Here is a 20,732-nt window from a genome sequence, read left to right as displayed (position 1 = left end):
AAGTTTGATGGAAACAGGATATTTACATAGTATTAAAGTATCTCCCCACAAAGTATCTCACTAATTAACACTCTTCTAAATCAAATTTGAAAAAAGGAAGAAAACTGGAAAACCTTCTCAACCAAGTAATAAATAGTTAACATCACAATAGGACAATGTCATACTTCCTGACGTGATACCAGAAAAAAAATGCAAGACATCACTTCTTTGACATCGATATGCAAATTTCTAAGAGACTGTGAGGGCAATAAAATTTAAAATCTTTAAATTTTATTTTACTATAAAAAGTCTCTGAGCTTCAAAAGTATTTAAAACAATTGAAGTTAACACAAAACAGTGAGGAAAACACTGATGGGAATTAAAATGACAATCTTTTAACTTCCATCACTCAACCAGTTACTGATAGACTCATGTCTCTTTCCCAATTTGCAAAAAGAAACTGGATAATTTATGTGTTCCAAAGCTCCTAAAAAGAACGAATATGTGAAATACTTCAAGTTTTTACAGGGAAATGAATAACAAAAGGAAGATATAACACAACTGTAGCAACATTTGGGAAATAAGATAATTCTACCCAGCTAAGGCTTTGTCCTGTTAACATTACCTCCTTCATCACATTAAACAGGACATACTATTTAACCATTTCACCATCACTCAGGATCATTGTTACAAATATCAATTATTGGGGTGGTGCCCGTGGCTCAAAGGAGTAGGGCACTGGCCCCATATGCCGGAGGTGTTGGGTCAAACCTGGCCCTGTCTAAAAACTGCAAAAAAATAAAAATTTAAAAAAAAAATCAATTTTTGGACTATACACAGGAGTATCTGACCCAGGTCCACTTAACCTAAGAACTGTCCCAGATAGTGAGAAAGGCCATGTCTATCATATAGCAATATGGCAAATAACCTCTCAGTCATTCTAACATTTATTCGGTGCCTACTAAGTGCCAGGCACGGTACCTACTTCAATGTAGCAGGGAGAGGCACACACAGAAGAAAGAAGCACAGAGTATCAGGACTACAGTACTAGTACCAAGAACCTGTGCCATGGAGGCACAAAGGAAAAAGTGGCTCCCTAATGAGAGTGAAGGACATGAATGAGTGCACTCAGCACACCACCACTAGTACTTCCTCCCCTCCTTACTATAGCCTGAGGCCCCCTGCCTATCCTCAGCAAAACCAAACTCCAAGAAGCCTATGTAAATTAGGTCTGAGATTTTCCCAGGAACCTAGAGTGAGGATAACTAACCTGAAGTCATGGCCTGGTATTTTTCCTGATATTTGGAGGACTTGCAAAAGACGGATGTCCAAAACAATCCTGCACAATCTCAGAGGATTGTGCAAACTGTCCTGCACAATCCTGCAAATCTTGCAGAGATTGTTGACGGACAGTTAGAAGTCAGAAGTTCTAATCTTACTTTCAAGTTTCATTCTTATTTTAAAAACTATTTCTTATTTGTTAAATCAATAGTCAAGAGCCTCTATTCCACACAAGTAATTACATGGGCAGGTTAAGTACCCAGCCATTTGCAAATATAGTATATATAGTTAAGAAAACCTAGCATGTGAGTGAATTAAGAATAAAAAATTATGTTCTTAAATATTTGCAAATCCAGACTTCGGTTCCAGTGACCTCGGCCTGCAATGCCCCCCGTTTCGCCCTGGGCTCACGTCGCGATCCCGGCTTGAGAGGCCTGGGGTGGGGGTCCTGGAAGTTTTAACCTAGCTGTTCTCGAGGCGGATTAATTAGCCCAAGGAACATTATATTCATTTTTCTGGATATGCCACAGAAGGATCCGTGCCAGAAACAAGCCTGTGAAATACAGAAATGTTTACAAGCCAATAACTACATGGAATCCAAGTGTCAGGCTGTCATCCAAGAACTGCGTAAGTGTTGTGCTCAGTATGCCAAGGGAAGATCACTCGTCTGTTCAGGATTTGAAAAAGAAGAGGAAGAAAACCTGACACTGAAGTCTGCATCAAAGTAAAGTTCTGCTGAGAAGTTAAATGCTGCTCCATGTTTCCACCAAGCGAGTTTTATTTATCTTCTCGACTTGTTCAGGCCAGGTAGCAGCAAATGACAAATGAAAAATGCAACTATTAAAGTTAACAAATATGCCATCTATGCAGAACAGGCAAAATAATATAAATATATTAAAGACAAATATGTAGAATGTAATAAAACTGAGCTGCTAAAATAAACAAGTGAAAATTTTTGATTTTATACTAAATGTATCTTAAAACTATTAGGTATAGGTATTAATGAGTGCTCTTTAGCCTTCAGACCACTAGTGCCATTCGTGAAACTTAGTCAAATCAAGTATGTAAGGTGAAAGGACTTACCCCTCCAGCATCACAGTTTTGACACTATTACACGCTAAATTATAAAAGTTTCCTTTAACCTAACTCAATACCTTTTGTACTTCCAATAATGGATAGCAAAGCATCTTTCCAGATGCCAGTAAGAACATTTCTTTCTGCTTTTGCATCCCCACCATGGTGCCTAGGCAGAAGTGCTTAATATTAGTGGTAGGAATGATTCTTTTCAAATGAAAAAAAAAAATCATTTTTTTAAATTAAAATTTTTAGGTGGTTTATCTGTTCTTTATATCCTTATAATAAAAACCTGTTCCAGAGGATCTAAACAACATTAATACAAAGCAGTTGAAGGAAACTTGTTGACAGTTGTCACTTTACAGAATAGAAAGAGACACTATCCAACAAGCCATTAGCATTTCTCAACTAAGTGCTAGAATCACCATTGCCATGACTAAGAGCAGGAACAAATTCTGATAGGTCCCCATGTTCAAATACTATTACTATTTGAGAAAAAACAGTTTTCTTTAAAGCAGCATTCTCCCAAAGTGTTTCTAGGAATTGCTGTAACAGAAGAGAGGCTCCAGTGATAAATTTAGGGAATGCTAGGTTAAACACAAGTAAACAAATTTCTTTCCTGACAGACTTCAGAGATTTTTGTGTGTTATTATGAATTATGATTCTTCCAAAAGGAACATTGTATGCAGTTCTTGCCAAATGAACCTGTTTTGCAGGCGTCATTTCTTCAGTGTTCTCCAGAGGGACTTGAAGAAATGTTGCCTTGGAGAGATTTTGTCCACAAACCAGAGTAACAGTGCTAAATTCACATGAAATCATTTGAATGAACTTTTGTGTTAATAGAATAATTTTATAAAACATTTATGACTATAATGCATACATCATCTACAAATCTAAATTTCATTTCAAATTATCAATCAATAGTGGTGCTAAGGTTTACATTAGGAATCATTATATAAATCAAATACATTTTGGTTGCATTACAAAATTATTTTTACTGAGTTAAATACTCGTGTTTCATACTGTTTTAAGATTTTTCCACAAGGTTTATTACTTTAGGGTTTTGAAAATCCCAAATCTATTTGTTCCTTCCTTTGAGCAGTGAAAGAGTGTGATTTAAATTGTATTCTTCTTTTATTATTATAATATACAAAAAATAAAATGGCCATCAGAGAAAGCTTAAAAAAAAAAATATTTGCAAATCCATCATAGACTATCACTGGAAGAATACATAAGAAATTTTCTTCGGAGGGAAAAGTTATAACACTAGTGGATATGAGTGGTTTATACTCTGGCAATCTGAACCTTTTGTCATCAAAAAATAATTTTAAAATAAATAAAAATAATACAAGTTAGCAGTTTTGGCTCTTATAGGTTTTCGTGCCTTTTCGCTATTGCTGCCTTGTTTCTCCCATAATCAACAAATAAGGTGGGGAAGAAACAAAATTTTTAAGAAGTGATTACAAACACTTGCCAAAATAAATAAATGTATTTTGTTATGCTATTTTACTTAAATGTAATTCAAAAAAATCGTACTTACTTGCTCTATCAAGTCCAAGGTGGTTTAAGTATTCTATAATAGTACTTTTGAGAAGTGCTTAAGAGCAGGTACTTTGAGATCTTACACAACTGTTTTAAATGAAAGGCTGCAAAAGGGCAGCCAGGCTAAGCCATTGGGTTCAGCCCTCAGACCAAGTATGGCCCTGTCGGGAAAAGCCAGGTGACTTGACTGATCCAACCCACCTCACAAACGATTAAAGATAGACTCCCAAGTCCGAGGCCTTCCCAACACAAGGCAAGACAACAAAACACTTCAAACCCGACAGCTTCAGGCTACTCCAGTAAACCTCAGGCAAATTCTAAAATCGCTATAAAACCCTGCTTCCTTTTCTATTAACTGAGGTAATAACGACATGTTGCATTCACTACGCCCTTACTATGTGCCAGGCATTGTTCTAAATGCTTTAATACTCACAACCCTAAATAGTACGTCTACGCTTGTCCTACACAATTTGCAATAGGATTAAATAATTTGTAAACTACTTTGCATAGTAAGGGACACAGAGAAAGAACTCAAAAGTTAGCTATTGTCATAACTAGACGTTTTGTGAATAAAAAAGATAATACATGCAAAAACGTAGAATTAGGTTAAAAATTAAAGTTCAGGCAAGGTGACAAGCGTAGGCAGACGCAAGAATTATGCCTAAATTCACCAGTCCACGTGAACGTTCCTGTTACCTTACTCTTGGCACTCTGGGCTCACCCGCACACGGAGCCCACGGAACGCACACCCAGAAAGTCGCGAGGAAGGCGGGGTCGGCGGGCGCGGGCCAGACACGAACTCCGACCACGACCACCTGGACACCCCGTTCCTCGACCTCCCGCCGGGGCAGCCCGGGCCCGCTCACCGCAGCAGCTCCAGGCAGTAGTGGTCGGTGCCCAAGGCACCCTGTCCGCTGGCCGCAGCCACACTCCGGCCGGACATTATGGGCCCAGGCAGCCGCCGCACGCGCGCGCACAGACCCCGGGGCGGCCGGCGGCGGTACAGACCCAAGATACCGACCCGCGGGGGACCCCAGGCCGCGCGCACCGTGGAGGCCGCCATGACACCCATGCCCTTTGACCCCGCGCCATCCGCGCGCGGCCACGCCCCCGCATGTCGCCCTGTCGCCCGCCTTTCAGTCTCCGGTAGGCGGGGAGGAGACTTTGCTGAAAGAAGAGTCAGGTGTCGCTGTGGTCCTCTGCATCGGGGCTGCCGGATGCTCTGTGGCCTGGGTTCCCGGAAAGCCGCGCCTACGTCCGGACGATCCCTCCCGGTCTTCTCAACCCTCTGAGTCCATCCACGCGTGCGACAAGTGGTGGACGCCGGCTTCTGAAAAAATAACTGCCGGAATTGCGTCCTGCTAACCCCGATATCCCTTGAGAGCAGAACGTGTTGTTCTGTTTCTCAACAGGGCGCCCTTGGCACTTTGGGCTCAAAAGCACTGGAAGTTTGCCATAGCTAGATGCCCAGGCATGGTGAACCCTAAGGGCCACGGGAGAAACTTCCACTTTGCCCTCTGAAACTTCGCTGAAAAATCAACTGACAAGAGGCAGATTAATTGGAAGAAAGGCCTAAAAATAGAATGAAGACCCCAAAATATAGGGGATTGCCCGTCTTTATGTTTAGGTTCAACGAAGTATGGACAGCTTTGTATAAATACGACCGGACGAAAAGGGTATAATAGGATACGACGAACTGAATCGGGGAAAGCTAGCAAAGCCTGTCTGTCTAGATTCATCTTGGCCTCTTTGAGCATGTATTCCTTCCTTTGGGATACAGAGCAGGACATTTTTTAGGTAGATCAGGTACATTTTTTATGACCCCTTTAATACAGAAAGATGAGGGGAAAATTAGAGTAATATTTTTTAGGTTTTCTGGCTGGCTTTGGGAAAATCAGGTTTTGATTTTACCATCTGCCTTGCAGAAGAGAGTTTCTAGTTTCCGTGGCTAGCCTGGGGGAGAATGGTTCTGATACAGGAGGGCAGAAGAAGGTCAGAGAAAAACTTTTGCTTTTGAAGCTGTGTCTGAGGCCTTCATTTGGGGTATTGTTTACTGAGCTACAACACTACCAAACACCCACACACCACTGGCTACCTCACACCTCCAGAAGAAAAACACAAAGATCCCTGAGATAAGCAAACCCTGAGCCATCACCAACCACTACCTGTAGCTAACCTGTTTGTTGATTGTTTCTCCCACTACACTCTTAATTACTGGGATGGCAGGGTCATTGTTTTGATTCCTGCTTTATCCCTAATGACAGTCACTTAAAAACTGTTGAAGATGGGCTGGGAGCCTGCTGCTAGGGCTCCAGCCACATACACTGGAGCTGGCGGGTTCCATTTCACCCTGGGCCTGCCAAACAATGACAACTTCAACCAAAAAATAGCCAGGGCATTAGGGGAGGCACCTGTAGTCCCAGCTACTTGGGAGGCTGAGGCAAGAGAATTGCTTAAGCCCAAGAGCTGGAGGTTGCTGTGAGCTGTGGCCCCATGGCACTCTACCCAGGGCAACAGCTTGAGACTCTGTCTCAAAAAAAAAAAACTGTTGAAGATGAAGTGCCTAGACTCACATAAATAGTAACAAGTGAAGTAAGATTCTTATGTTCAAAATATTAGTCTTTTCTGGGCAGTAAGGGTGTAGGGCAAGGCATAGGTCTGCTTGTCCAGACTTCTGAAGTCCAGCATGGAACTCCAGGGAGTCAAACTTCTTAACTTAAACCTTACCTACCAGGTCCTTATAAAGATGTATTTATCAAGGCAGGAAGGTAGAGTTTGCTATAGTTTACTGCTACTAGCTTAATTTCTAACTTTTAAAGATTTGTTCACATGGTGTGTTGGCCTCCTTTTATACTCTTACGGCCAGGCCCTCAATTATTAGAGTTGTATCTAGTTGCCACCACTGGCCTGGTCCAAGCCAATAGCTGCCTATGCCTGGATATTCCTGCATCCAGATTTGCCCAATGCTGCAGGAAGACTGGTTCTTTTTAAAATCTGATGGTGACCTTTCCCTACTTGACAGCCTTCACTGTGCTTCTGTACAGTTCCTCTATTATGTGACCTCTGTTTCCCTTTCTGCCTCAACACTGGTCTTTACCATTGTGACTCCAACTTCATGTTTCTGCTTAAACCCAAAAGACAGCACTTTGTCTAGACCAGCAGTTCTCAACCTGTGGGTCGCGACCTAAGAACTCTAACCAATTCACCCAACTTTGGTTTTACTCCCTCAAGTTTGCCTCTCTTCATCTTATGTGTACCACAGTCCCTCCTTACAACATTATGAAACATTATAAAACATTATCCTCGCTTCCCTCTGGGCTTCTTTCTATCCATAAGCTCTGACAGACACATATTAGTATTCTCAATACCCAATTCAAACCTGCTCCATAAAAAAAATTCACATATAGGCTTAGCGCCTGTGGCTCAAATGGCTAAAGCACCAACCACATATACCAGAGTGATGGGTTCGAATCCAGCCGGGACCTGCCAAACAATGACAACTACAACCAAAAGAAAAAAAAAATACTAGGGAGGCTGAGGCAAGAGAATCGCTTAAGCCCAGGAGTTGGAGGTTGCTGTGAGCTGTGATGCTACAGCACTCTACCCAGGGCAATAGCTTGAGGCTCTGTCTCAAAAAAAAATTCATATATCCACATTTCTAATTCTTTTTTTTTGAGACAGAGCTTTAAGCTGTCACCCTCAGTAGAATGCTGTGGCATCATAGCTCACAGCAACCTCCAACTCTTAGGCTCAAGGGATTCTCTTGCCTCAGCCTCCCAACTAGCTGGAACTACAGGCACCCGCCACAACGCCCAGCTATTTTTTGGTTGGAGTTGTCATTGTTGTTTGGCAGGCCCAGACTATATTCTAACCCACCAGCTCTGGTGTATGTGGCTGGTGCCTTAGCTGCTTGAGCTACAGGCACTAAGCCCACATTTCTAATTCTTACCTACTATCCAACTAGACTTTTCCATCTGGACATCTTGCCATTACTTCAAAGTCCGTATGTCTAAAAACCAAATTAAACCAACTCCTCTTTTTAGTCTTTTTATTTATCTGGACAGTGTCAAAATCAACCACTGGAAGCACTTCAAAGTCATCTTTACCTCTTCCCTCTTCTATATCTAATGTAATCTAATTGGTCAGACCCTATTAATTCTTCGTCTGTGTATATCCATGGCAGGATAGCTAGTGCAAAACTACCTGTGATCAGATCTTGACTCTACCTCCTACTATTCTGTGAACTTGGGTGAGCTACCTACCTTTTCTTGTGTCTCAGTTTTCTCACCTATAAAATGAAAATGATAAGAACACCTACCTTATAAGGTTATTGTAAGAGTTAAATTAATTAATATATCTAAGACACCCAAGACAGTGCCTTGCCTATAGTAAGCACTCAACACAAGTCCTTTATGTAGAGAAAACATTATAAAAAAAAATTTCAAATGGACCAAAAATATTGCTGGGTGTCATTAATGGAAATGTCCCAATTATTTGTTTCTATGAGGTCTTTGCTTCTTTCATTGCCTTTGGAGCTATTTTACAACTCTGTAAGTTGTGGAATATTGACAGCAATACAAATTATTCCTGTCCATAAATGTGTTCAATGGAAATTCAGTTGATTATTATACTTTGGATAGTGGCCAGTTTTGCCCTTCACATCTAGGCAGATTATTTATGCATTCTTAACTGCCTATATCTGCGTCTGGTACTTTGAATACTCCTTACAAGTGATTGTGACATCTTACTGGTTCCCTCATTAATTGATGAGTTTCATGAAAATTTTGATGTGTTCATTTTATTTCTGTATGAAATTTATGATTATATCATTTTTTTAAAAATTATTTTCTGTGCAGGTATAATGGCTCGTGCTTGTAATCCCAGTAGTTTGAGAGGGAGAGGCAAGAGAATCACTTGAGGTGAGGAATTCAAGACCAGCCTGAAAAGCATAGTGAGACCCTATCTCTGAAAAAAAAAAAATTATCTTCTGACAGCTATCGTTAGCTATCATGAACTTAGCTTCTATTTTATTTCCATTACCAAGTTTCACATCTAAGAAACTTGTTTCATTTCTTTCCTAATAAGTCTATAGTGATGAATATAGCCATTTCTAGTTTTCACAAATATGTATACTGAAGATATTATGAACTTATGTAAACCTGAAGGTAGAATTCCAATTAATGTCAACCAAGGAAAAATTAAGAACTTTGAAAATTATCCTGTGGATAATATATTGTTACCAACTAACCTTCAATAAATACCTATTATTACTAATCTTAAAATTAATTTTTATACATACTACTTCAGCCTTTTTTAAGAATTGTGAGCACATGAAAATAATATCTTAGTCTAATTCCTTGACATAAAAAACAATATTTTTTTCTTTTTTTTTGTTTCCATTTTTATTTTTTTATTGTTGGGGATTCACTGAAGGTATAATAAGCCAGGTTACACTGATTGCATTTGTTAGGTAAAGTCCCTCTTGCAATCATGTCTTGCCCCCAGAGGGCGTGGCACACACCAAGGCCCCACCCCTCTCCCTCCTTCCCTCTCTCTGCTTTTCCTTCCCCCCCCCAATGACCTTAATTGTCATTAATTGTCCTCATATCAAAATTGAGTACATAGGATTCAAGCTTCTCCATTCTTGTGATGCTTTACTAAGAATAATGTTTTCTACTTCCATCCAGGTTAATACGAAGGATGTAAAGTCTCCATTTTTTTTAATGGCTGAATAGTATTCCATGGTATACATATACCACAGCTTGTTAATCCATTCCTGGATTGGTGGGCATTTAGGCTGTTTCCACATTCTGGCGATTGTAAATTGAGCTGCAATAAACAGTCTAGTATAAGTGCCCTTATGATAAAAGGATTTTTTTCCTTCTGGGTAGATGCCCAGTAATGGGATTGCAGGATCAAATGGGAGGTCTAGCTTGAGTGCTTTGAGGTTTCTCCATACTTCCTTCCAGAAAGGTTGTACTAGCTTGCAGTCCCACCAGCAGTGTCAAAGTGTTCCCTTCTCACCACATCCACGCCAGCATCTGCAGTTTTGAGATTTTGTGATGTGGGCCATTCTCGCTGGGGTTAGATGATATCTCAGGGTGGTTTTGATTTGCATTTCTCTAATATATAGAGATGATGAACATTTTTTCATGTGTTAGCCATTCATCTGTCATCTTTAGAGAAGGTTCTATTCATGTCTCTTGCCCATTGATATATGGGATTGTTGGCTTTTTTCATGTGGATTAATTTGAGTTCTCTATAGATCCTAGTTATCAAGCTTTTGTCTGATTGAAAATATGCAAATATCCTTTCCCATTGTGTAGGTTGTCTCTTTTCTTTGGTTGTCTCCTTGGCTGTACAGAAGCTTTTCAGTTTAATGAAGTCCCATTTGTTTATTTTTGTTGTTGTCGTGATTGCCATAGCAGTCTTCTTCATGAAGTCTTTCCCCAGGCCAATATCTTCCAGTGTTTTTCTTATGCTTTCTTTGAGGATTTTTATTGTTTCATGCCTTAAATTTAAGTCCTTTATCCATCTTGAATCAATTTTTGTGAGTGGGAAAGGTGTGGGTCCAGTTTCAGTCTTTTACATTGGATATCCAGTTCTCCCAACACCATTTATTGAATAGGGAGTCTTTCCCCCAAGGTATGTTCTTGTTTGGTTTATCGAAGATTAGGTGGTTGTAAGATGTTAGTTTCATTTCTTGGTTTTCTATTTGATTCCAAGCGTCTATGTCTCTATTTTTGTGCCAGTACCATGTTGTCTTGACCACTATGGCTTTGTAGTACAGACTAAAATCTGGTACGCTGATGCCCCCAGCTTTATTTTTATTACTAAGAACTGCCTTAGCTATACGGGGTTTTTTCTGGTTCCATACAAAACGCAGAATCATTTTTTCCAAATCTTGAAAGTACTATGTTGGTATTTTGATAGGAATGGCATTGAATAGGTGGATTGCTTTGGAAAGTATAGACATTTTAACAATGTTGATTCTGCCCATCCATGAGCTTTTTTTCTTTTTTTTTTTTTTTGAGACAGAATCTCACTCTGTTGCTCTCCGTAGAATGCCGTGATGTCACAGCTCATAGCAACCTCTAACTCTTAGGCTTAAGTGATTCTCTTGCCTCAGCCTCCCAAGTAGCCACACCTGGCTATTTTTTTGTTGCAGTTGTCATTGTTATCTAGCTGGCCCGGGCTGGGTTCAAACCCGCCAGTCTGGGTGTATGTAGCCAGCGCCATAACCACTATACTATCGGTGCCAAGCCCCAAAACAACATTTTTGAAACATACTTACACTTTTATTTATTCAGAGTTATAATCAAGGCAGAAGCTTAGTGCTTAAGCAAAATATTAACATTAGCAACATACATGACCATAGGTTGTTAACCTGCCCTTTAGCTGGGCATTTGTCGTGTCTTCTTTTTTTTTCCTTGAGACAGTCTCACTCTGTCGCCCTGGGTAGAGTGCCCTGGTGTCATAGCTGAAAGCAACCTCAAACTCTTGGGCTTAAGCAATCCTCTGGCCTCAGCCTCCCAAGTAGCTGGGACTACAGACACAACACCCGGCTATTTTTAAACACAGGGTCTCACTCTTGCTCTGACTGGTCTCAAACTCCTGAGTTCAGGCAGTCCACCACCTTGGTCTCCCAGAGTGCTAGGATTACAGGTGTGAGCCACCTCGCCCAGCTTGTGTCCTCTTTTGGTGTCCACTTTATCCTGGAGAAAGTGTAGGACTTTCTCCAAAATGATTATAACCCATCAATCTGTGTAGTTGTGCATGTAACATAATAACATTTCTTTTCATGCTTTAGCTCAATAAAGACTGCCCTTTGGTTGATTGCTACATTTTAAAGAATTATGTCTTATTGTTACAGAATATTACTCCACCTCTTAATTTTTCCATGACCTTAAAAAGTGAACTCCATTCCTTACATTTTGAGTGAGATGGGACTGTCAGCTTTTTCATGACACCTTGTGTATCTAAACAACCTAAGAGAGTCTGTGCCAGACCACGACTGGTTAGACCTCACTGGACAAGAGTCCCCACAGACCTCCTCCCTTTCCAAAGCCCTCAGAGGCTAACTGACTTCTCAGTCCATTTTGTTCTATTATGTGTTTTGCATTATATGGAGGGTGCCAAAAAATGTATACACATTTTAAGAAAGAAAAAACTTTACATTTGACCTCTGCAATTACAAGAGGTGCTCAAATGTGACTTGTGGTTATCTTTTGTAATGGGTATGTATTGAGTACATGTATTACAATTTTAATACAGTTTTTTCTTTCTTTCATTTGTTGACACTTTGTATATATTTTAAAGGCTTAATAAAGGAAATCTGGAAAATACAGGCAAATGTAGAGAAAAAGTCATGCTAAAACCTCAATTCCAACAATCAATATTTGCATTTTGTCATTTTCTTCCATTTTTTTAATCCACACACTTGTTGCTTGTTTTTACATATTGCTTGTACAATATTATTTTATTAGCCTAATGTTATCGTAAACATTTTCTTATGACGCCCGGCCTCTGTGAGCCGTAGCCTTTTCAAGGGAGCGGTTGGGTGTTCGCCACCTTAGGGGGAAGATGTAGTCGTCCGCGGAGTGCCCGAGGAGGCAAACCCCTCAACGCACCACACCTGCGGCTGCTGCAGGACGGCCTCGCGGCCCGCAGCCCCCTGCCCCCCGACGCTCTCCGTAACCTGGCAGCTGCCGCTGTTGAAGAGTACAGTTGTGAATTTAGCTCCGCGAAGTATCATGCACTGTGTGGCTTTGGTGGGGTCTTACGTTATGGTCTGACACACACTGCTGTCATTCTCCTGGCTTTAGTAAAATGCCGAATGCCTGTGGATCCCCAGAAATACAAGGGGATATTTAATGGATTCTCAGTTACACTGAAAGAGGATGGTGTTCATGGTTTAGCTAAAGGATAGGCTCCAATTTTCACTGGCTACTCCATGCAACTCTGCAGGTTTGGTTTTTATAAAGTATTTAAAGTCATGCTAGGAGAGGAGACCACCAAACCCCCCTCTGTGGCGCGCATCACTATATTTGGCTGCCTCCGCCAGTGCTGAATTCTTTGCTGACGGTGCCCTGGCTCCTGCAGAAGCTGCTAAGGTTTGAGTTCAAACCCAACCATGTTATGCCAACACAGTGAGGGATGCAGCCCCCAAGATGTATAAGGAGGAAGGCCTGAACGCATTCTACAATGGGCTGCTCCTCTGTGGACAAGACAGATACCATAACCATGAGGAAGGTCGCCTGCTGTGAGCGTACTGTTGAAGCGTTGAGCACGTCTGAGGTTCCTAAGCCCCGCAGTGAACGGACACAGCCAGAGCAGCTGGTTAACATTTGTGGCAGGTTACATAGCTGGCATCTTTTATGCAATTGTTTCTCACCCTGCTGATTCTGTGGTGTCTGTGTTGAATAAACAGAAAGGTAGCCCTGCTTTTCAGCTCCTTCAGAGACTTGGATTTAAAGGGTACGCAGGGGACCCTTTGCCTGGATCATCACGCCTGGTACTCTGCACTGGGAGGTTCATCTGGGACTCCGTGAAGGTCCACTTCAGCCTTCCTCGCTCTCCTCCACCTGAGAGGCCAGAGTCTCTGAAGAAGCTTGGGTTAACTCAGTAATAGAGCAAAGCAAATATGGACTGAATCTGCTTGCTGATCAGTGTTGAAGAAAATATAAAAAGAACTTTTATATATTTGACAGTGTAGGGAATTGTCGTTCTAAGTACTGTAGTACTCTTGCTTAAGGCAAGAGTTTCAAATTTGCTGTTGAAATAAACCCACTGTTCATAAAAAAAACATTTTCTTAATGCTATTATTTCATTCATTTAAAAATACTTGTGAAGTGCCTACTATCTGCCTATACTGACCCAATTGCCAGAATGCCAAGATGAATAAACAGACATGCTCCATGTCCTCAAAAAGCTTATTCTTTAGTGGTAAACAAACAAAAATCATCACAAATAAATACATAATTACAAAAATGTGATAACTGCTGTTGTTTTTTGTTTGTTTAGAGACAGGTTTCACTCTGTCCCCCAGGCTAAAGTGAAGTGGCACGTGATCATAGCTCGCTGTAACCTCAAATTCCTGGGCTCAAGCGATCCTCCTGCCTCAGCTTCTGGAGTTGCTAGAACCACAGGTGCACACCATCACACTCAGCTACTTTTTCTTGTCTTTTTAGAGACAGGGTCTCTCTGTGTTGCCCAGACTCATTTTGAACTCCTGGCCTCAAGAGATCCTCCCACCTCTACCTCCCAGAGTGCTCCAATTACAGGCAGGAGCAGCCTGACTACTGCACCCAGCCTGCTATTATATTAATAAGGATATAGGTTCAGCTACTCAAACAAAGACACACACACAAAAATAGTGATTTAAGCAAGACAGACATTTATTTCCCTTTCAACTAATAGTTTGAGTGTGAGCAATCTCAAGTTGCATGGATATTCTAAAGTCATGAAAGTCTTACATCCCAGAAAGTCCCTCAGTCCCAGCCACACTGGATGGTTGTCACCCTACCAATCCTATTGTTACCATCAACAATTAATGGAAAAGAAAAACAGGATATGAAAAGGTTGAGTAATTTTCCCAAAATTACACAGAGGCAGGATTTGCCCTCAGGAAATCTCCAGAATCTACCAGCTTCGTCTCTCCATTCTCTGCATTCTGCTGCCACATGATGAGTGAGGAGAATGTTTCACAAGAAGGAACGGCATGTGCAATACCCCTGAGTCAGTAAAGGGCAGAGTGAAAGCCGTGTCTCTGGCACTTAACTGAGTGTGCAGGAGGGTGGAGTACATAAGACTGGAGAGATAAGCAGGGACAAAATGGTGTGGGGCATTATAGGCCAAGTTGATTTACCTTAAATGCATCAAGAAGCGACTGGAGGCAGAGTCCTGACATAATCTTAATTAGATGTGAAAAGACAAGTATGGTTTCTGTTTGGAGAATAGCTTGGAAGCAGGGAGACTGAGTAGGAGCTTATAGCTTGAGATCAATCCAGAGCCATTGGATGGGTATAATAGTGGAGACAGGGAAAATAGGGTGGATTTCAGATGTGGTGAAGGTAGAACCGATAGAACTTGCTCTTGCACAGGAAGGTCAGGGAAAGGATGCCACCTGTTTCCTCCTTCTCAGAGTAACCCTTTTTGTTCATGTATCTGCCCTCTTCCTCTAGAGGAGCCTGGCACCATCCTCAGCCCAAAGAGCTACATCTGATTAATGAACCTCAGCATGGTGTTACCACATCCATTATCAGTGACTGGTCTGGGAAAATGCATATTTCCCTGATCTTGAGAAATAAAACTTGAGAAAAAGTCCAGTATAGGACCTCTGAGAAACTCGTTTCTCTAATAAAAGGAGACATAAGTACAATACATATGAAAAATTCTTGATGAAAGGTTTAACATTAAGCTTTTCAACCCAATTTTATAGTTTATGAGAAAAACAAAGAGGAGCAAGATATATAATACATGAGGAAATAAATCAGAAAAGTTCAAAAGAAAAGCCCAGTGTCACTCCTGAGATTAAGTTGTAACAGGTCTGTGCCATCCGCCTTGGTTCTCTCTCTCAATCTCTCTCTCTCTGTCTAATTCTCTCTCTCTCATCACTTGTGGGAAGCTAGCTGTTATGTCATGTGAGGGAGATTAGTCTTTGTTCTGTAATATTGATTATAACTTTTTTGCCAGTTTGGTTTTGATTTTATCCTTGCTATGTAGAAATTTTGTGCTATGTTTTTATATAGTCTAATATAGTACAGTATTTTATGACTTCTGGATTTTGTACAATGTTTATAAAGGCCTTTCTCATTTTTAATTTATTAAAACAATTATTCTGATCCTGTTGCCATTATCCCATTTTATACAAAAGAAAAACAAGGTATGGAAAGCTTAAGTAGTTTGCCCAAAATTACCCAGCTAGTAATTGGCAGAGGTGGGATCTGCACCTAGGAAATCCTCACCAGAATCTACCTGCTTTATCTCTACTTTCTACTTATTTTCTTCTACTGCTTCTGGTTTCTCCTATAGTATTTGTATAGCTCCCCTCCTCCCTCTCTCCCTCTTTCTTTCTTTTCTTTCTTTTTTGGAGAGGTAAATGTTAAAAAAAGTATGAGTCCAACTTCTTTCTTTATATCTACCAGTTGTCTTATCATCATTGATTTAGTAGTCTGCCTTTTCCCACTATGATTTGAAGTGCTTCCGTTTTCACAGATTAAACTTATGTATATATTTCATGTCTATACTGTTCCATTTGTCTATTAATGTTCTACTACCAAACTCTTTCAATTATTGAGAATTTATAAAATGTTTCCATATATATCTAGTAAAGATAGTCCTTTCTTATGATTCTTTTTCTCTCCCAGAGCTTTCTTAGTTATTCTCATTTGTTTTTCTATTTAACTTTGAGGATCAGCTTTCTGTTAAAAAATTTTGAAGGTATATTAATTGTAATTACATGAAATTTATACCGTCCTTATACAAAATTGGTATTTTTATTATATTGAGCCTTCATAAACATTTTTGGTTTTTTAATTTCAGAGTATTATGAGGGTACAAATCTTGTGGTTAAATGAATTGCTTTTGTAGAGTTTGAGTCAAAGTTATAAGTGCCCATTTCTCAATAACTGTGCATTGTACCCACTAGATGTGAGTTTAACTCTCCCTGCCTGCTACCTCCCACCTGCTTGCTTTCCGTTTAGTTTTACTCTCAAATGTGCACATGGGTGTTGATAAATTAGTTCAATTTAATAGTGAGTACATGTGGTGTTCGTTTTTCCATTCCTGAGATCCTTCACTTAGAAGAATGGTCTCCGGTTACATCCAAGTTATTGCAAAAGGTATTGGTTCACCATTTTTTATGGCTGAATAGGACTCCATGGTGTGTATATACCACATTTTATTAATCCATTCATGTGTTGAAGGACGCTTAGGTTGATCTTGTGTCTTTGCAATTGTCAATTATGCTGCAGTGAACAGTTGAATCCACCTGTCTTTTTGATAAAATGATTTTTTTTTCCTTTGGGGTAAATACCCAATAGTGGGATTGCTGGATCAAATGGTAGGTCTACTTTTAGTTTTTTGAGTATCTCCGTATGACTTTCCATAAAAGTTGTACTAGTTTGCAGTCCCACCAACAATGCATAAGTGTTTCTTTCTCTCTGCATCCATGCCAACATCTGTTGTTTGGGGATTTTTTGATAAAAGACATTCTCACTGAAATTAGGTGATCTCTTATTGAGGTTTTGATTTGCATTTCCCTGATGATTAGAGACCTTGTGCTCATAAACATTTTTGATGGTAGCATTACAGTTCATCTTATTGATAGATTCAACACATTAATTTACCTGTGCCCTTATTCAATCCTTATATTTTCTCCAAGTAAATAATTCTTAGATTAAACTACTATTTAAAAAGGAAAACAAAACTTTTTCTATACTGGTGCACCACTCTGACAGCAAACATTTGGGTCTTACATGCTAAGCAGTTCTAACACCAACTTCCCAGAGTTAGCACAGACTCCACAGGTTAAGGGCTCAGTCCTACAAAACAGCTCCCCACTCTTTGGACACCAATAGTAAGGAGTGAGCCCCTAGGTTACCCACACTTTTATCTGACTTGGCTATAAAGCCAGATTTGATAATTTTCTGTAATCTCACAAAACTCAGGGAAACTCACACACTTACCAGTTTATTATACAACATATAATGAAAGATACGAATGAACAGCTAGAGGAAGAGGTACATAGGGTGAGGTTTGTGGGAAGGGGTGCAGAGCTTCATGCCATGTCCAGAGGAGCCATTCTCCCAGCAACCCAATGTGTTTATCAACTTGGGAGGTCTCCGAACTCAGGTTTGTGGGAAGGGGTGCAGAGCTTCATGCCATGTCCAGAGGAGCCATTCTCCCAGCAACCCAATGTGTTTATCAACTTGGGAGGTCTCCGAACTCAGGTTTGTGGGAAGGGGTGCAGAGCTTCATGCCATGTCCAGAGGAGCCATTCTCCCAGGAACCCAATGTGTTTATCAACCTGGGAGCTCTCTGAAGTCAGTAGTTCAGGGATTTTTATGGAGGCTTCATCACATAAGCATGATTGACTATTGACTCAGTCTCCATCTTCTCTTCCCTTCCTGGAGGATAGGGGTTGGGGCTGAAAGTTCCAAGCTCTAATCAAGTTTATGGTGACCTACCCCCAACCTGAAGATATCTAGGAGTCACCAAGAGCCATTTCATTAGAACAAAAGATGCTCCTCTCACCCAGAGAATTCCAAGGGATTTAGGAGCCAAGTATGATAACAAATATGTAACAAAAGATGTCCCTGTTGCCCCTATCACTCAGGAAATTATGAGGGTTTTAGGAGCTCTGTGTCAGGGAGCAGGGTTATAGATCACATATATTTGCAATTATAGTTGAATCTTTGTTCATATCTGTAACCTTATCTTTCTAGAAATAGAATTACTAATCAAAGCTGTAAATATTTGAGATATGTGACATTGCCAAATCTCTTACCAAATAAATCATGTACTCCCACAAAACTATGAATGAAAATATTAGATTTATGAAATTTTAAAAAGTACTCTCACTGCTCTTATAAGAAAAAAGTGATATCTCACTTTTAATTTTCACTTATTTGATATTTAGATACAACATTTTAAATTTGTTGACATTTAATTTTCAGTGTTCTATCATTAATATCTTTACCCAATTCTTGTTAAAAACCTAGTAATTTATTTCAAAGTATACATATATTTTCTTCATTACCTATTTTTATTCTGATGATTTTGATGTTTTTCTTTTTGACCTATATGAGTTTTAATTAAGACTATTTAGTCTATTAAACATCATATTTGTATCAAATAATCAGTTTGTTATTTACTTTTATTTATAATATTTTATTATGTATAGTTTTTTATTTTAAAAGATGTACATGGTCACTGAATGAATTAAATAATACAAAAGCATATACAATAACAAGTAAAAGTTCTCTCTTCCCTAATTCCCTCACTCCTACTGCTAAGAAATATGTGTGGTGCTATTTTTTGACTTTCAAAATTTTCAGCTTTCTATGTCACCAAATCTACAGAACTTTTCATTTGTTAATGACTACCATTTGTTTATGTTTAGAAAGACCTTCTTCAGACAGAAATCTGGTGAAGGGGTGCCGGTGTGAACATAGAGAATGCAGTAGGTAGCTATTTGGGGGTGTCCAGGAAAGAGTTTCTTGTGCTTGGACTGGCACAGTGCCAGTGAAGATGATAAGTGGTGGATAGATCAATATATAATTTGGAGGTTGACTTGAAGATTGATTGATGGGGAGGAGGTAGTGAAGAAAAGAGAAATAAATGATGGTTCCTGAGTATAAGCAACTGCTGTGTGGGGGTGTCTTTTCTCTTTTCCTGAGCTGAGGAACTGGAAGTCTTTAAGGGGTAAATGAGGATGCTATGGTGCATGATTCTTTCCTGGTGCTATTGATTGACACGTGGTCCCCTTTAGCAGGATCCTTGAACACAGGCAGACACATCCCTCAACTCTGGGGCTACCCTGGGTCTTTATTTTTTTGACCTGCTGTGTTCTAATGTGCTCACCTACCTTAGAGGAATGTTCTTTTTGTGTTTACAAAGTGTTCTTGAGTTTGTCTCGTGTTCTTTTTGATGACTCCTTCCTGGGTACTAAAGCTGGCTGGGTTTTTCATTACCTAGTCAGTGGGGTGCTTCAGAAGGAGTGTCTTGGGCACTGGAGGATCATAAACATGGGAGAGGTACTCCTGAGTGCTTTCTGCTTTATCAGATTGTTGCAATGAAAGCCCTCCGGCAGTTCTTGAGAGTTTGTGCTGCCTCTCAAGGAGAACTTTATTTGAACGTAGGGGTCATCAAAGGAGAACCAGGCTAATGAGTATGTGGCCTGGAATAGCCAGTTTGGAACTAATCAGTAAAAACTCAGTCAGTGAATTCTTTTGTTATTGATGTTACTGTGCAGAACAGTGCCCAGTGAAGCTTCTAGTCCACCTTGAACTCCACAAACAGGTTCAGAGGACACCATTATTGCAAAACATCAAAGCAACATCAGAGTGCCTACTATAGGGGAAGAAATAAAAGTCATTCCCTCCTCCACCCCACCCCCCAGTGCAATCAGTTTGATGCCTGCATATGACTGCTCTCTCTTAATGACCCAGAGGACATGTCTCTGACTCCCTGCCTAAGGACACATGCTGAGTTGTTTTTCTGAGAGTGACAGTGGCTTATGGGGAGCTATTCTATGCATACTCTCCCTCCTGATCCTTCTCACAACCAGCAGCCTGTGCCAAGAAGGGAAAAGGATCACTGGAGTTAGAAGTGTAGTCTGTGGTCTTGGAACATTTTTTCTGGGCAAAACTAACTGATCCTTTTAGGGAAATAAACAGTCTAGGTTTTTCAAAAATTACATTCTAGCTAATGCACAATTCTATTATATAACCAAAGGTCACACCTGCTGCTAACTTAAATATGTTTGTCACCAAGGATATTTCCATCTGGCAAACAAAACACTGTGAGATTATGCTCTTCCCTCTTCCTGGAATGTCCTTTTGTGTTTATCTTCAAGGAGGCCATTTGGCAACAATCCCAAATCCCTGGGCCTTTGACCAGCCATCTCTGGCCTCTATAGACTCCCAAGAGAGCAACATGGAGGGACATGTCCTGGCAAATAAACACTGTTGATTACATTGTTTTTACAAACCTCACTGCTGAGTTTATCCGGATGACTTCAAAGGCAAAAAGATATAGAAAAACAAACCCCACAAAATGGCTTGACCAGAGATCTAAATCTAAAGTGACTAAGCTACAACCCAAGGCTTTCCTGAGATTTGTGGGTACTGAAG

At 40.2% G+C, this 20,732-nt stretch overlaps 2 protein-coding genes and 1 pseudogene across 9 annotated transcripts in view; 2 read left to right on the top strand and 1 right to left on the bottom strand.

The window, feature by feature from the left end:
• NDUFAF6 (NADH:ubiquinone oxidoreductase complex assembly factor 6) overlaps positions 1 to 5,182 on the bottom strand; it is a 37,468-nt gene extending 32,286 nt beyond the window's left edge. The window contains exon 1 of one of the 8 annotated variants that reach the window (XM_053558933.1): positions 4,743 to 5,182. In XM_053558933.1, the coding sequence (XP_053414908.1) occupies positions 4,743 to 4,948 (206 nt within the window). In that variant the 5' untranslated portion in view covers positions 4,949 to 5,182. Of the gene's footprint in view, positions 1 to 3,874; positions 4,524 to 4,572; positions 4,701 to 4,742 lie in introns of those variants that run through there. The other 7 variants (XM_053558932.1, XM_053558931.1, XM_053558935.1 and 4 more) reach the window with 7 other exon arrangements.
• LOC128563546 (cx9C motif-containing protein 4) lies at positions 756 to 2,203 on the top strand. The gene has a single exon (XM_053558940.1). It carries the CDS (start codon positions 1,782 to 1,784, stop codon positions 1,986 to 1,988), a length of 207 nt encoding a protein of 68 aa, XP_053414915.1. The 5' UTR covers positions 756 to 1,781; the 3' UTR covers positions 1,989 to 2,203.
• LOC128563406 (phosphate carrier protein, mitochondrial-like) lies at positions 4,947 to 13,504 on the top strand (annotated as a pseudogene).
• The last annotated feature ends 7,228 nt before the right edge of the window (positions 13,505 to 20,732 follow it).

This window comes from Nycticebus coucang, chromosome 13 (genome assembly GCF_027406575.1).
Source record: "Nycticebus coucang isolate mNycCou1 chromosome 13, mNycCou1.pri, whole genome shotgun sequence".
NCBI lineage: Eukaryota > Metazoa > Chordata > Mammalia > Primates > Lorisidae > Nycticebus > Nycticebus coucang.
The sequence above is the reverse complement of the archived record's forward strand: the minus strand, read 5'-3'. Positions and strand labels throughout refer to the sequence as shown.